Source organism: Paramormyrops kingsleyae, chromosome 9, assembly GCF_048594095.1.
Source record: "Paramormyrops kingsleyae isolate MSU_618 chromosome 9, PKINGS_0.4, whole genome shotgun sequence".
Lineage (NCBI taxonomy): Eukaryota > Metazoa > Chordata > Actinopteri > Osteoglossiformes > Mormyridae > Paramormyrops > Paramormyrops kingsleyae.
The window spans coordinates 15,563,285-15,579,766 of NC_132805.1; the positions used below are offsets into that span (position 1 = coordinate 15,563,285).

At 41.8% G+C, this 16,482-nt stretch overlaps 1 protein-coding gene across 3 annotated transcripts; it reads right to left on the minus strand.

The window, feature by feature from the left end:
- Nucleotides 1-46: 46 nt before the first annotated feature.
- On the minus strand, nucleotides 47-15,781 carry phc1 (polyhomeotic homolog 1). 3 transcript variants are annotated; one of them, XM_023792782.2, is made up of 15 exons: nucleotides 15,763-15,781; nucleotides 10,847-10,964; nucleotides 9,376-9,486; nucleotides 9,131-9,208; nucleotides 8,700-8,840; nucleotides 8,322-8,483; nucleotides 8,169-8,244; nucleotides 6,912-7,939; nucleotides 6,665-6,800; nucleotides 6,363-6,523; nucleotides 4,122-4,209; nucleotides 3,937-4,024; nucleotides 2,638-2,806; nucleotides 2,093-2,330; nucleotides 47-980 (listed from the first exon to the last, which is right to left on the minus strand). In XM_023792782.2, the coding sequence occupies exons 2-15, from the start codon at nucleotides 10,961-10,963 to the stop codon at nucleotides 829-831; spliced, it is 2,745 nt and encodes a 914-aa protein (XP_023648550.1). In that variant the 5' UTR covers nucleotide 10,964; nucleotides 15,763-15,781; the 3' UTR covers nucleotides 47-828. The 3 variants fall into 3 exon arrangements, with proteins under 3 accessions (XP_023648550.1, XP_023648549.1, XP_023648548.1); XM_023792781.2 differs by lacking the exon at nucleotides 15,763-15,781 and adding an exon at nucleotides 12,562-12,580; XM_023792780.2 differs by lacking the exon at nucleotides 15,763-15,781 and adding an exon at nucleotides 11,797-11,950.
- Nucleotides 15,782-16,482: the final 701 nt, after the last annotated feature.

The window sequence follows — 16,482 nt, forward strand, 5'->3', positions numbered from 1 at the left end:
CATCTATGGTTTAAGGGCTTACAAAAACAACCTGTCAGGCATAATATCCATTAATAGTCTTTTATTTCTAGAGCCATAAGCAGTAGGCTAATCAACATGTAGATACTTTAGCAGAAGATTAACAATGATAGGTTCATAGATCAAAACTGCAATAACAAAATACTGTTTTAGTAGATTAAAATGGCTATAAACCAGACCTCAATTGTGTAAAAAAAAGTAAAAGTAATTCAGTCATACTTTTCATTCCAGTATATTTGGAATCACAGTTGTCTGTCCATCAGTGTAGAACAAAAACTTCACATGGAATGATGGACAATGTAGTTCACTGTATGCTTTGGAACAGAGGAACCTGGTATTGCTATTTTTGAACTCTAATACTATATTACTTCACTAAAACACCACTGAAACAGTGAAAAGGCAACTCTTTGACATCAGATATTGTTTTAGTCAACTAATGAATAATGATGATGATCGCCTTCCTTCATTACATATGAGCAGAGATGGCCAAATGTAGGTAATGTTTGCTGAGAAACAGACAGCTAATCCTTAACTGCCCTCTCACAAATACACATTCAGAAGTCTGGCATTATGGTGACCTTTTTTCGGATATATTACTGCCCTCTTTCACAAAACACAGAAAAAAAGTCTCCATAGAATGGAATCTAAGCCCTTACACAATCTTTCTCCTCCTCCTGTCATACCACCCCTAACCCCCCAAAGAAGAGGTGCGGTACAGCCCACCCCCCAAGTGAAGAGGTGTGGTACAGCTCCCCCCCGCCCAAGTGAAGAGGTGTGGTACAGCCCACCCGGACAGGTCCTATCAGTGTCTCAGTCCCTCAGGTTGTTGATGGAGGCGCAGATCTTAAGTGCAGGCCCCAGCTTGATATTCATGGTGGACATGAGGTGCTCCTCCCTCAGCAGAAGTAGGGCCTGACCGTCAATCTCCTGCGAGAGGAATTGATTCGCCAGGTCCTCACAGCCTGATGGACAAGAGAGAAAAGGAGCACTATGAACATGGTCCTTCTGAGGCGTTACAGAAATACAGTGGTTCCCAGTACATCTGACTACGTCTAGGACCGTGGCAGGAAGGGCGCATTTTAAATAACACGGCAGCTGACTGGTGGCATCCGATTGCCATGCAGAGAATTATTTACTACTTTAAAATCCTGTTTTAGTGGATTCGCTTATAACGGAATATCGTCTATAACGGACAAGGTCCACTGGTCCTAGAACATGCAGAAAAAGCATCGGATATAGCGGACTCACATATAACGAAATTTCGCTTATAACAGATAAAAAATTTGGTCCCCAGGGCTGCTTTTAGCTGTAGTTTTGTTTGGCTATAATGGACATGCTGGTGATATCCAGTGCAGATACGTAGTTGGGATTATTAATAGCCACGCATCTGGTCAGGTAAAGTTGGATTACTACATGTACGATATAATAATCTATACCACAAGTGTATCTGCTGGGGTGTGGCATGAGTAAATGGTGTCCTGTAGTTGTGTTCTGGGTGTACAGCAACTCTGGATATAACGGACTTTGGATATAATGGATTGTTTTGCCAGGTCCCTTGAAGTTCGTTATAAGTGGATTTTATTGTATGTCAAACTTAGAGCCTGCTGCAAGTACAGGAACAGCCTGACTCTGAGGCTGTGCAAATGGACGTAGGAGACCCAGTTGGTCAGTTTGGCTTCTTTTCCCCAACAAGCTTTTCTTGTCTTTAGAAGGTAAAGGACCCCTTTGCACTTATAGAATTTTATTTTCATATCGTTAACTCTTATACCCATCCGATATATGGAAATCCGGATAGATCTGGTTTTTATGAGCCTCTCTGTGACATGGGGGATGTGACATGGACATACAAAGTGACCAACAATGCATTGTAGGTAAATGTTCATCTCAACCTGGTGTGATTTCACATTTTGGAACAAGCATCGCTACTTAGGGAAAAAGACAGAGGGGCCCAGAACATGGTAATTTTCAGTTCTACTAGCCAAGAGGGACACACACTACTCAATATAATAATAACAGGGCGAGGAATTAAATAAAACATCAAACAGTAAACCAGGGATGCCAACGGGAAACTCACCTTGCAGAGACGAGATAAACTGACACACTTCCTCTACGCTCCAGTGAGAAGGGCTCCCAGACAGGAACTGGGCCCCGTCTAGCGAGAGCCCCCCGGGGGCCTGCCCTTCTAGCTGGGGCCTGCAATGAGCAGGCCGAGGGACAGAAAACGACGAGCCTGGAGACAGAGACAGCGAGTCTTCCTCTTCTTCCTCCTCACAGCTGGAGATATCTTCGGAGCGGCTGGACTCTGATCGACACTTTGGGTGGGGTGGTGGGTTATTAGAAAGAAGCTCCCAGTGAGTTTGGGCACTAGCAAGTAACAACACATCAATGAACGGGCGGTCCTGCAGCTCAAAATGGTGCCAGTGAGGACCCCATCATCTTCAGGCTGGGCGTCATTTAGGGCAGCCATCACACAGCGGATCCCTCCTACAAGCTCTCCCCACCCCTCCTACTGGCATCACCCCTCCACAGCCCAGCTGCACGCTTAGCAAAAAGTGCACAGAAAAGGAAACACACAAGTTTACACTTGCACAACACACGTTACAAGGGATGCTCACACACCTTGACGGGCAGGTGTCTTCCCGCTATTTTGGCACTGGCAATTTCTGAACTGCTTCTGCGAGGACCCCTGCGCCTCAGGATGCCATCTGGGCCTGCAGGCCCCCCGGCCACACCTCGCAGGGCCCGGCCACGCCGTGAGCGGTACTGGTGGCTGCAGCTCACGTTGTATCTGTATAGGAAGGGGCCATAGTGTACAGCCATCAGCTGTTCAGTAATAAGAGAATGCTACCATGCCCATGAATCATAAGGCAGCACTTCCACAGTACGGGCCTTTTGCACCCCCTAGTGGAGAATAAGTCAACTACAACCATTCCCCTTCTTGCAAAATCCAGTAAAAATCAAATCAGACATAATGGTGTTCAATCATAATAACCACAAATATACTGATGTAACCATTGATACTGTAGCACTACTATTGCTAACCCAACCTGGAAGACCAAGTCTTTCAAACCCCATCTAAAAAGATCTGACTATTCCAAAGGAAACTGCTCTAGGGTCGGAAACCTTAACCAGATTTTGTAACATGCTACTTGGAGGTCGTTAAACTGAACAGTTTTTATATTTTTTACTGTTTATTTTCTCTAAGAGACGCCACAGGCCAGTTGTTCAGAAAATATGACCCGTCAACTAAATATGCTACACACCACTATGACGATGTATGTTAAGGGAGAATTTTTTTTATCACATCATAAAACAAAAAATCATGCGTGCAGTATTGTGCAAATTTTCATGGCATAAAATAAGAATACAAATTAATTTTGATCCCGCATAATCCCTTTGAGGTGCTGACAGAATTATTTTGCAGTTAAAGAGGCTTTAATGCTGAAATTGTAACACTTCACAAACAATGAGTGACTAACAGGAATAATAATGATTAGTAGTAGTTTGTTTATGTTGATTGTTAATGCCATGCCAGCAACTAGGGTGAGAGTAAATAGGGAGTAAAGCAGATATTAAAATGAGCCAAAAAGGTAAAAACTACATAAATGACTACAAAAAAGCTTGTACAAAAAATCTAAGATGCTTAAGATTAGCTTACAATAAAAAAAAATCTTAAAAAACCTTTGGCTTGACTCTCTTAAAGAGTGAGTAAAATGGTAACCATTTTAGTTAACTAAATAACTTTTGTCATCTTTCCAAGAACTGGACTGTTGTTATTAATAGTTTCCTCCCATTCAGCCTGCCATATTTTCATTACATGAGACAAGAGTAGAGGCTTGAGATATGAAGGTGGTATGAGTCACTGTTGTATATCTGAAGTAGCAGTGGTGGTGGTGGCAGTAGTAATAGTAACCGTACCTCTTGGCACAAGTCATGGAGCAGAAGCGCTTGGAGCCCCGGAACTGGTTCGCTGGAGCAAAACCTTCACAGTATTCACACTTCATCACTGGGTGCAGGGGCGGGATAAGGAGTTACATCCAGGAAACACAAAGAGCCTCTGGCTGGGCTAATCTGCTTGCTTTTTACAGATCATAGACACTCACCTGCAGGAGACTCAGACTCTGTCTGGTCTGCAGGTGGTACGGCCATTGGCAATGTCCCATCAGATCGATCCTTCACTGGTCCAGTAACCTGTCAATCAGCAAGTGGTTACCATGGTTACAGAAGCCACTCCCCTTGACAGTCCAGTAGTGTGTTGCACCAGCTTAGCGTAACTACAATAATAAAGTCGGTGTAAAGTTGTTAAATGCACCTTAAGTCTTACGCTGAATCTAGCGTCGCATTCGTTGTCAGTCGCACCATTGCTACTTAAACTACATCTAAGTTAGTAGCCAATAAATAAAAATATTGCCGCACAGAATGACGTTTTCACAGTGCACAACCAATCAAAATCTCTGTCTGATATTACCAGAACCAACTCGCTGTTCCACATGTTTGTTGAGTTTGGGTTATACAGAGAAACCGATTTGTTTTCTCTGTATTTATGAGAACTGTTTAACACACAGCTGTAATGAAACCTGCAATGTGCCATGGATGGTGCAATGTAAGAAGTGTGCGCTACGTAGCTTGCTAGGTTTGGTTTAGGGGTGCAACAGATCACAAAACTCACAGTATTTGAGTCACAGACTGGATCATTTTTCGGATCATCAAAAAAGAAAATAAAACTGCTTTGCATTGGAAGGAAGTCCAATGCAAAGCATTGGATGGAAGTCAACTTTGCACTGGATGGAAGTCCATAGAGGACATACATCATTGTGTTTTTCTGTCTTATGTCATGATCACTACTTATTTTTCTCGTGATCTCAGTATAGCCAAAGTTGTTTTTTCAAGATCATAAAATAAGTTCTTGGAAAAACAACAGTTGTAGACAGGCGAACAGTATATGTCATAAGAAGGGGGAAAGCAGATTCCACTAAAATGCCATGGCTATTATGTTGTTGCATTCATGTCCTACGCATAAGTGGGGGATTCTCTCTTGTGAGAAATGATGTTAAGTTTTAAAAGTGACAGCGGCAATAAAACTTTCACACTATCATGGTAAAATTTTGCAGTTCATCCGCGGTTAACATATGCGGGGGGTGGGAATCCTTATGCATCAACGGTTATCTGTTATACCACTAGTATGTTTATCAAATTTGTGGTCAAGTTAGATAGTGTAGAACTATAATAAATGTATATTTTGTAAGGCCAATATAGTTTTGCCGGTGCCAGCAGTGCTGCACTATTGTGTAAGGCATGCACTGTCCAATCATGTAGCACTTCTCTCATAAATATTAATGAGACATTTCCTACCACCCTGCAAAAAGGAAATTTGCCTCCCGCCCCGCCCCTGCGCACGAGGCAGCATGGCTGCGTCTACCAGCAGAGGTCTGGAGCCTCTGGAGAAACACGCAGCAAAAAAAGGCTCGCACACGGTCTTCCAAAGTTTGGGAATACTTCAGTCATGACACCTTTACTGCACCTCTACTGTAACTGACGATAATGATGCTGGTTTAGCCGTTTTTGTATTTTCTGTTTACTTATTCTATCTTGTAAGAGTGAGACAAATTATCATTTACGACTCCTCTTACACACTGTAGCCTAAATCGTTCCTTTCTCAATGATGTAAACTTAACTATAAGCTACATTTGCTAGTGTTTGTTAAAAACATGTTTCTCTAGTCATGAAATCATTCCATGTTTTAGCATCTATTTCAACATTAAAGTCAAATTGGTGTACTGAAATAAGTATTACATTGATTGCAGTGATTATTAACTTTTGCAGTGATTATTAACTTCAGTCTAACATAGAAATCCTATTGAATATCTTAAGATTTGCCTTTTTTGTTAATAATGCTCTAATGTTTAAGAAATGTTTTAATAAATTGAAATGTTAATGAGAATTTCAGATTTGTGTGTGAGGTGAATTGTATTAAATGACTGACTTGAAAATAATTGCTTATCAATAAATTTATCATCAGATAAATCGAGAAATTAGTTGTTAGATTAGTTGAATAATAGAAAAAAAACACAACAAAAAAGGTTTGTTAGATTATTCACATTTATGCCATTTTCACCACTTAAGATTTTTTTAAGAAGGACCTTACACCTAATATTAAGTGAGTGTAAAATTGACATTACAACATAGTGCTACGTTGAAACTATTTGTGTGGTGCAACCGATTGTTTTTTAGTGTGTTAACTCGAACATAGGGCCAGCTTACGTCCAGCGGAGGCTAAGATCGGACTTACGCTTAGCTGGTGCAACCCACTGCAGGTCCACCTCTTGCCTTGATAAAGAACTTACTGGAAAGGGCTCTGCACCTTCCTGGATGACAAAGCCCTCAATTAGGTGAGTGAGGACTTGGGGTTTGACTACAGCCTGGGGAGGGGGGCCCTTCTCCTGCCCACCTCCTGCTCGACAAGTTGAAAGGGACAGGCTGGATGGAGTGGGAGTGATGCCATGGGCTGAAGAGAAATTTAAAAAAAAAGAAAGAAGGAATGAGAAACCGAATAAGTGGCAATGATATATATTTTAATTTTCAGCAACACAGTAATTTGACAGTATTATATCATTATAACAGCAATGCAGAAACACTGATCCCTCACCTTCTTCAATAGCTGGGGTTAAGATAGGAGGGGATAGCTCTCTGGCTGGGGGGGTGGAGACAAGGCTGGGCCCGGCCACCAACACGTTCACATCAGACTCCGACTTCCTCTTCAGAGAGCCAGCTGCAGGTTTTCCCTTCAAGTCACAGGCAACATGATGAGTCGGGCTTTTAGACACACATGCTCACACCAATTGGCTGAGGACGGTTATAAAAGTTAACTGATGGAGAATGTGTACTTCACTCACCTGCATCTGAATAGACTGCACATGCACTGGATCTCCACTAGGAGGCACTGCCAGTGACGGGGTAGCCTGGATGTCCAAAGGGTGGGCGACAGAGAGGCAGGGAGCAGAAGAATTGGAGGCAGAGGATGAGGTAGAGGAGGAAGAGCGAGCTGGATGTAGCACAGGACCCTGAGTGGCAGGCAGGTGAATCTGAGAGACCTGGGTCAAAGGCGGCGCACTCTGGGTTGACTTCAGGCCCGCACTGGTGCCTCCACCAACCCCCACGCCTCCTCCTGTGGCCACGGAGGTCACCTTGCTGGTGGAGTTATTCAGAGACCCGCTATCCTGGGCACAGCAGTTTCGGGCCTGTGCTAGAGCCAAAGCCTGGGAGTTTCCTAGAGAACCCTGCCTAGCACCCACCAGCTGAACAGGAACATGCGGCGGCAGGTGAGAGGTACTGGATTGGGGGTTGCTTGGTGGTGCAGGTAGAATTGGAGGGGGATGCCTTGAGGGAAGCTGGAGGGGCAAGCGGAGGCCTTGGACAGTTTTCGGCTGAATGGGGACAGGCCCAGAAGTATGGGCCATCTTCTCAGAGCTTATGTTAGTGTTGGTTTGCTGGAGTGGTTGAACCACCAGTGTCTGGGTGTTAATATTAGGTTTGGGCCCTACAGAGCTGACAGGATATCCTTGCGATGGGGTCGGGGTGTTGGAAGTCGGAACCAAGATGTGAGTCGCCGTGGTAGCTGAGGTAACTGTGGTGACAGCACGTGCTTGACAGAAGCCAGAAGTAGAGAGAAGAAGCTGAGAGAGAGGAATGGATGGAGAAGGGGAGGAAGAGGGTGGGAGCGGAGGGGCTGGTGGAGGGGCCATGCTGGGCTGGTTTCCAGTTTTGAGGTTCATACTGGGAAGAGTGGGAGTGGAGGGTTGGGTGTAAGAGGGCAGTTTAGCGTGCATTTGTTGCTGTTGTGGGGGCTGTAGCTGCTGCCCTGTGGTCTGCTGTGCAGTCTGGGGGAACTGTTGTTGCGGCTGTTGGACCATAGAGTAGGCGGCTGAGGACACAAAAAAAAGAGAAACGGATGGGGGGGGGAATATCAGCTTAGGAGCCCTCAACATACCACCTGAGCACAGTGACCTCAACACTGCTCAAAAGTCACATGCGCTACAAAACATTTCCTGGTTCTTAAATTTTAATTATTTGATTAATTAGAAAAGGAGGGGTTTAGAAAATGACAGGCATTAATGATGTCATAGAGTGAGACTCCTGTTCTCTCTTTCTACCTGTGTCCTTCCGGTCGGGGCACTCTGTCTTCACTGTGGCAACTTGAGAACTGGAGCGGAGGGCCAGGTTCTGGACCTGGATGGAGAGACACATGTCATAAAACGAGGAGAGTGATTCATCAGGCACTGATGCGGATACTTAAGCGCTCTTACTTGGTCGGTATCGGACTGGCTATTAGAAGAGACGGGAGTAACTTCGTGTTGCTGATGTTGCTGGGCCTGTTGCTGGGTGACTGTTGCTACAGCAGCTGTTGCTGTGCCAGAAGGCATGAATATAAGCTGCGAGGAGAGTGGTGTCCTAAGAGAGCGATTTACCTGGTAAAGGATGGTAGTTAAACAGTTAATAAAAATGTCCATTTAAAACAACACAAGATATAATAATGCAAACCTCATACTACGTTGAACACCGAAATAACAGCTGGAAATACAATGCTTTTTCTGATCAGTGTAAATTTAAGGCTTGCATACAACGTTTGTGAGATCTTACAATATCAAAGAAGAAGAAGGGAGAAAATGAAACTTCAAACTCACTCTGAGGAACATCTGTCCCTGTCCAGCTGTGTTTCCACCCAGCAGTACCGACTGACTCAGGGCTGATGATGTCGTAGAGGAGGTGGGGCCAAGAGGCCGAGGGTTGCTCATGGCTCCCCCTCCTGAAGAACTTAAGTTCACCTGTGATATTAACTTGACGTTAGGTAGAAAGGATTTAGCCTAAACTTTTGTCACAAAAAGCCATTTTAATATTGTTATGCCTACTCTGTAATCAATAAATGAGCATAATGTGAAAGAAAAGTAAGCTTTAATTCCTAAACACTTCCGTATGTGTTCAAAAAGTAACTTCAAACTGCAAGTGAATCTCATTTGATACATTTTAACCAAATAAAACTAGCGAGTGCAAATATCAGCCTAATAAAGAAAGATTCATATTCCTGGTATAGTGAGACAGAGATGTTTAGACGCACGGTGCAGTGAGCTGTGCTGGTGGCTTGGGAGACACTGTTACTGGGGGAACTGGACTGACGGCTGGCTGCAAGGGTGGCCTGGAGAGAGAGAGGCATGAGAAGTGAGAGAAAATCAGCATCCAAACAGGATTCTCCTAGGGTGTCATAGCTGCTCAAACACATGGCACTAAGAGCTTCCCCCGACCCAGGCAGCCAATGGCAGAAAAACGGCACCCAAAAGCGCTGCTTCATGGCAGGACTGGTACCTGCTGCACAGCCGCAAGGTTCTGGAGCTGGGCGCTGCTAATCTGCTGCTGCAGCATCAGTTGCTGGAAGTACTGGGCCGCATTGGGCTGCCTCTGCAGGGCCTGGAGAGCCTGTATCCAGCAATGAGAACAGCAGTTATACTGGAAGGTCCTATTTTTGGTATTGGTCAGGCAGTTCTTGAAAAAGGCACAAGAAAACTTCCCAGTTAATGCTTAGTATAACATTATGCCGGGGTACATGGAGTCTGTGTACAAGGAAAGAACCACTACTAAATCAACATACACTAAACTATGTACATGTGTACTACACAGGGGCGTAGATTTAGGGTGGACGGAGGGGATGTGTCCCCACCAATATCCTCCGGCCATTGAAATGTCCCCACCAATAATTTAATCCACTTAAAAAAAAAAACAAAAAAAAACAATCGTGCTGTCAACATTAACCTAGACACGCAGAAAGGGATAAATCACGTTCTCTCCTTGAGTCCTCCCGCCCCCAAAACACATATGAACATTTTGATTGGCTGTGCATTTCCCTGCTATCACGTGAGAGGCTGTGGCTGCGTTCAGATACAAGCAGCGCCAAATGCAGTGGATTTTTTTCCCCGTGCAAGAAGGTGTGTTGGGTGACACATGTGAGGATGGCGGCAGCAAAAAAAAAGAAGCTGGACATAAGGAGCTTTTTTTCAAAGAAAAGTGTAAGTCACTTCAAGTTCGCTAGTGAATCCATCAAAGTCCATCAAAGTAACGACAACAGTTAACGTTAATGCTAGTGGGGTTTTGACATTACACTATTCCTTAATTTAACTTCATGAATTGCATTTCGAGTGGATTAATATCAATCGAAGCATTGCTAGTATTAATGTAAAGTGATTTTGCATTTTGCAGCATATTAAAAAAACATGCATTCCGTGGACGAAGTTGGGGTGGCGGGGTTGGTGGGTGGGGCAGGGGGTGGAGTCATAGGTCCCCACCAATGTCCAGAGCAAATCTACGCCCTTGGTACTACATCTGATCAGGTTTCTATATGTCTGAATATGCCAACATTATATTTTTTATTCCTGTGAGCACTGCTGAATTTTCTCTTCACTGTGCTCATGCTAATTTGCTAATAAGGCTACACTGAATAAACTGAAGAAAAAGCCCATTAAATACTCACAGCTGAGGGCTGATTTCCAAGTCGACCTGCATGAAGTAGTCACTCCTCATCTTATTTATCATTATTAATACGCTTATTAACATTTATACAAACTCAAGAGGTAGAAATGTGTACTTTATAGCAACCACAACAATCAACAATTTTATTACACATTTCCATCTATTATCCATGCAGCCTCCAACTGCTGATTCAGGCATTTTTGATAATGATTTTGGGTGACCAATCCTGAAAATACGTTAGGGCATTACAACTACCTATAAGGTGAAAGGGACACTACAAGGGGAAACATAATACATGTATAGACCCACTGACCTGTACAGCCTGTCTCTCATACAAAGACATTTGAGATATCTGAGGTGGGCGAGAGTTTCCCCCAGACGGAGTGTTTCCATTAGCAGAACCTGCATTCTGGTCCCCATCAGTCTCCATCCTGAGTGGAGAACAAAGCTGTCAATCAAAGATTCACAAAACAAAACATTGGCTTGGGGGAAGGAATAACACAGCATGGAGGCTGATGGTTATTGGGTGTACAAAGCAACACTCAAAAATTCTTTATCCTTTTTAATTCGATTACCGATCATAACTTATTTGAAACAATGATGAAAAGTATCCCCCAAACAAACAAACAAATAAAAGTGTCTTTCTGTAATACACAGCTAAAGTAAATTTCTGGACATGAACTCAAAATCAGCACTTGAAACTGTGCACAAATAAATTGTTATTTCTGCAAGCACATGCAATACGTTAATATATCCAAAAGCTTCCATACACTAAAATGCAGTCACAGTTCAATTGTCCATAAATAACGGATGATTTAGCTCACATCATCTCAATTTTCTCAGAGAAAACGTAAAAGAAGTAGAAAGTGCTAGCTTAACGGATTCCCCGTGGTCATAGTTGAGCTACATGATTTACATAGCAGTGAAATTTATTGCAAGAATCCCGTTTCTTTAGCCAAAATAACAAGTACAACGCGAGTTGTAGCGCGATTCAAATACCTTAACCCCTTAGCTACTCTCAATGCTACTTACGTGTAGCACTTACGTGCTTAAAATAATACTTACAGATAAATAACAGCGTTACTATAAAACTTTCATATTATATTAATATCTACTCCTATTAATAAATATCATATTGTAAACAGTAAAAGCGCGCTTGCAGCTAAAATACAATCGCTATTAGTGACAATATACGTTTCTTTTTATTAGTTTTGCATGAGCCAAGAACAGTTTTCCCATCAAGTTCTTTCTGGATATACATACGTCTATTTCCCCCCTTCTTGTGTAATACTTTTCTATAGTCGTTTGTTTACGTTTTCATATAATTTGCTCCCAAGCAGCTAATAATATAAAGATCCGCGATTCTGCTAATGGACAAAATATTCCGCCTCCTTTTTTGGCGTCTGTCTATGCATTTCCGGCGTAGACTGATGACGTCTTTCAGCCGCGAGGAAAGGCTGACATAATAATAATAACAATAATATAGCATGTTTGTTACCTTATTACTGAACGACATTTCTTATTGTATATTTTGTTTTATCATCGTTCTATATTGTAAAAGTAAAAATAAAATAATAACAATAATAATTAATAATGACTATTTCGTAATTGTAGTTAGGTTTCTCACTCGTCCATATAGCACGGGTCCCGTTTTGAACAAATTCTGGCGCGATGTGCAACGTATTTTCGTATGCATTATAACCCCCCCCCCCCCAAGAGTTCTTGTCATAACGTTTAAATAGATGCATGAATTTATGACTCACACAAAAGTATTATTCAATATCGGGATATATAATAAAGTATGGTAAGATGAAACTACAAAATAGCCTACTTAAATGTTTTTGAGTATTCCCTGGAAGTAAAGTTTCAGCTAGGCTGAAACTTACAACTTCTAAGAAAAGTCCTAAAACCTGAAGACATTTCTAATTTAATCTCTTTATTAACTACTTTATATTCCTTGAATTTATTTTATTTTGTAACCTAAGATGAGTAGGGTGACCAGGGGGCTGTTCCACGAAGCGAGCTAACCTCAAAATCCAGGCTTATTTCGACAATCCCGGCTTAATTTTTCCAAATTCGGTTCCACGAACGAGGCTAACCTGAAGCTCCGCTTAGTTACTATGTCAACATATGCTCTTGGACAAGCCTGCTCCGTGGCAGGTTAGCTGTGAAGCTTAGTTTAGCTTGATGAATATGATTGGACAAGCCATGTGATGTCACAGCACGACATTCTGCGGGGCTGGGATTATTCTGCTGCTGTTCTCTCCCTCTTTTGCACACATCGACCCTCCAATATAAAATTATTACAGATTACATGCAGGCGATTCCAATTACTCAGAAAGTATAAAATGACAAGGAGTGCATTGAAGGCTTTTACATGAATAACCATGGCGTGCCCGTTTATTCATAATCAAGTTGATGAGGGAGCGCGGGTCATTCATAGAGCTTTAAGGCAACAGGTTCCACATGTACTTCAGCCCAGGATAGATCCGTTGCATTTTCCGGACGATTATTTGTACGAGCGCTATAGATTTAGTTTACGCAGTATTACATATTTGTGTCAGTTATTGGAACCTTACATTTCTAAGAACACACGTCGCTCTAAAGCCCTTACGGTTGCACATCTGTGCGTATCACTTTGCGTTACTTTGCCAGTGGTTCATTTCTGTACAGTGTGGTATGGGGCGCCGTTTGTAAAGTTACGAAACATTTTTGTACTTGCCACTTTTTCAACATTTAGTGCAATTTTCTGACATTTAGCTAGAAGTCAATGGTGTTGTGGATCATCATATTTTTTGCTGTGTAGATTATTTGCACAATTGTTCATCATATGTAAATATAAATGGTATGTCTATATATAAATATTAAATGTAAATGTCAAATATAAATGTTAAATGTAAACGTAAATATAAAAGTTAAATGTAAATATTAAAGTTAAATGTAAATGTAAAATGTTAACTTATATCTAAATGTTAAATGTAAAAGTTAAATGTAAATATAAATCTAAATGTTAAATGTAAAAGTTCTAAATGTTAACATATCTAAATGTTAAATGTAAATCTAAATGTTAAATGTAAATGTTAAATGTTAAATATAGTCTCTAAATGTTGAGAACATATGCAAATTCGCCACGTCCATCTGCATAGAAATGGGCGGTAACGACGAAATTAGCCCGCTAAGTGGTTCGCTTGCAAAACGGCAGGTCCAATCGCGAGGACCGTAATCCATTGAGAATATCGTCACTGCTACGCGTCGCTCGTTCGCATGTCGGTAAATACTGACGCGCGATATGTTTCATGTGATGTGTTTTCACTTTTAAGGAAAGTGAAACTGTAAGGTGTCCCCCCCTCGAATGACTTTTCCAGGGTGGGGGGTGCTTCTTCATTACATATGGTGTCCAGACAGGTATGCAGCTGGACACCCTAAATGAGGGATCATACTTAAAAGAAATCTGACCCTCACAAATGAATTTGAATTCTTGTCCAGCTCAGAGAGGAAGGGGGTCATGGTTACACATACAGCAGGCCAGATGGGGTAACACGTCTTTCACACATTTCTTATGGTCTGTATGAACCCACAGTGTATCATCACAGGCAACACTTGCAAGGTCTTCAGCATATAACCAGAACTCAGCTAGCAAGAGCTAAAAATCACTGAGCAGCTCAGCAGAATGTGCCAAACCAGTCCCGTTATAGCTTGTTGGGTTATTAACTGAACGGGTAGAACAAAAAACAGTATATTTCCTTGCTGCTTACTTCCGTTTTCTGTTTGCCAGATGAACATCACTAAACACATCACATGAAACATATTGCACGTTCGCGCGTCAGTATTTACCGACATGCGAACGAGCGACGCGTAGCAGTGACGATAATCTCAATGGATTACGGTCCTCGCGATTGGACCTGCCGTTTTGCAAGCGATTTTTTGCCATTTCCGAACAAAATGTTCAGCAGCAGCATCTTACGAACTGCCGCCATCAGCTAAAGCATGGCGGGAAATATTTAAGGCCAATTTATACGATACTACTGATCCCCTTCTCGTCCCATTAAACATTCATAATTTATCGCTGTTGCTCCCGGCTGTGAAGCAACGCCATGTAATGCAGCGTTCTATATAGCATCTAAGTGAGCCGAATTCGCCATATTGTCCTCAATCGCCCCTAACCTGCAACCACTTAGCGGGCTAATTTCGTCGTTACCGCCCATTTCTATGCAGATGGGCTTGGCGAATTTGCATATGTTCTCAACATTTAGAGTCAACATTTAGATTTAACATTTAGATTTAACATTTACATTTAACATTTAGATTAATATTTACATTTAACTTTTACATTTAAATTTAAATTTATATTTACATTTAACATTTAGATATAAGTTAACATTTTACATTTATATTTAACATTTATATTTACATTTAACTTTAATATTTACATTTAACTTTTATATTTACGTTTACATTTAACATTTATATTTGACATTTACATTTAACATTTATATATAGACATACCATTTATATTTACATATGATGAACAATTGTGCAAATAATCTACACAGCAAAAAATATGATGATCCACAACACCATTGACTTCTAGCTAAATGTCAGAAAATTGCACTAAATGTTGAAAAAGTGGCAAGTACAAAAATGTTTCGTAACTTTACAAACGGCGCCCCATAGTGTGGGGGATGCTGAACATTTAAGCATAGCTACAGTGTGCCGTGAAATCAGGAAGGTTTAGGTTGCATTACATTTTTAAATATACTCATATCTTTCCTGGCCACAGAGGCATTCTTGGCATTAAGGAAGCTTTCTTTGGAATTAATGGTGCTGAATCTTTTAACATCTAGTCATTTACAACACATAAATCATTACCTGTACACAGCAAATACTGGATGGGTTTATAAGGAAGAGACAAATGTTATTCGCTGCAAAATAGTTTCAAGTTCATACGGCTAGCATTTCTGAGCAAACAGAAATTGTTTCCTAATCCAAAAGTGGGGAGAAAAAGTCACTGCGTCTTATGGTCCGAATATTGCTCTGCTCACATGCTTTACCCTTCTGGGGTCGAGTGCTTTATCGGCGACGCAGCGTACTTTTCGCGTCTATTTCAGTTTATATCTCGCTGAAATCTTAATGTAGAATCATGAAAAAACGCTGGCTAAATCCGTAATCTGTCTTTTCAAAATTAGGTTAAATAAAAAAATCAAACCATGTCACCTTACTTTGTTTTACCTGAATCGGGGCGTCTAGTACCGCTGTCACCCGAAGATCGCTATTCACATTCTAAATAGCTGCATTAGTGCGTATTCAAATCGCATTCGCATGGAAATTTGCTGAACAACGCAGCGGTGAAACGCGATCCAGATACATCCCCATCAGCGCCATAAAAGGGGGGAGGGATGTGGCCAGGTAAGGATGGTTGACAAAATATTTTAGGACACTATTTGGTTCAGATCTTTTTTTTCTTCATTTCCCTCCTCTAAAACTAGGTGCGTCTTATATAATATGCCGTGTACAGTTCTGTGCAAGGGCCATCACCTCAGATGGGGTACAGGCTGCTGGAGGTGGGCCCCCACCGGTTGCAGCAGCCGCAGCTCTCTTTTTGGTGGCAAAATTATACAATGCAATGTGGGCTTTAAATGAATTGTTTAAAAATATAGTCTTTGTAGTCCTCATAGGCTTGCAGTAATAATTATTGCTCCGCTTGGAGGGGAAACGCAGCTCTTTCCTTAGTTTCCATTCTTACTTATCCAGCATCGATTAACAAGGCTGCCTTTTATATCGCGCGGACGCGCACGAGCCTCGCTTGTCAAGCTTGGCTTGAATTAGCGGAGATGAAATACACCTGAATTTTGTTCTTGGAACTCAATGAGCCTGAAGTGAACTGTTAGGCTAACTCAAGCGAGGCTATTACAAATAATCCTCGATTTTATAAGCTCGCTTCGTGGAACA

Coding starts and splice junctions, on each gene's coding strand:
- phc1 (XM_023792782.2), bottom strand. CDS start 10,963: ATGGAGACTGATGGGGACCAGAATGCAGGTTCTGCTAATGGAAACACT. Junction 9,209..9,375: donor ACCTTGCGGCTGTGCAGCAG/GTACCAGTCCTG, acceptor CTCTCTCTCCAG/GCCACCCTTGCAGCCAGCCG. Junction 7,940..8,168: donor CCCCGACCGGAAGGACACAG/GTAGAAAGAGAG, acceptor TTGTGTCCTCAG/CCGCCTACTCTATGGTCCAA.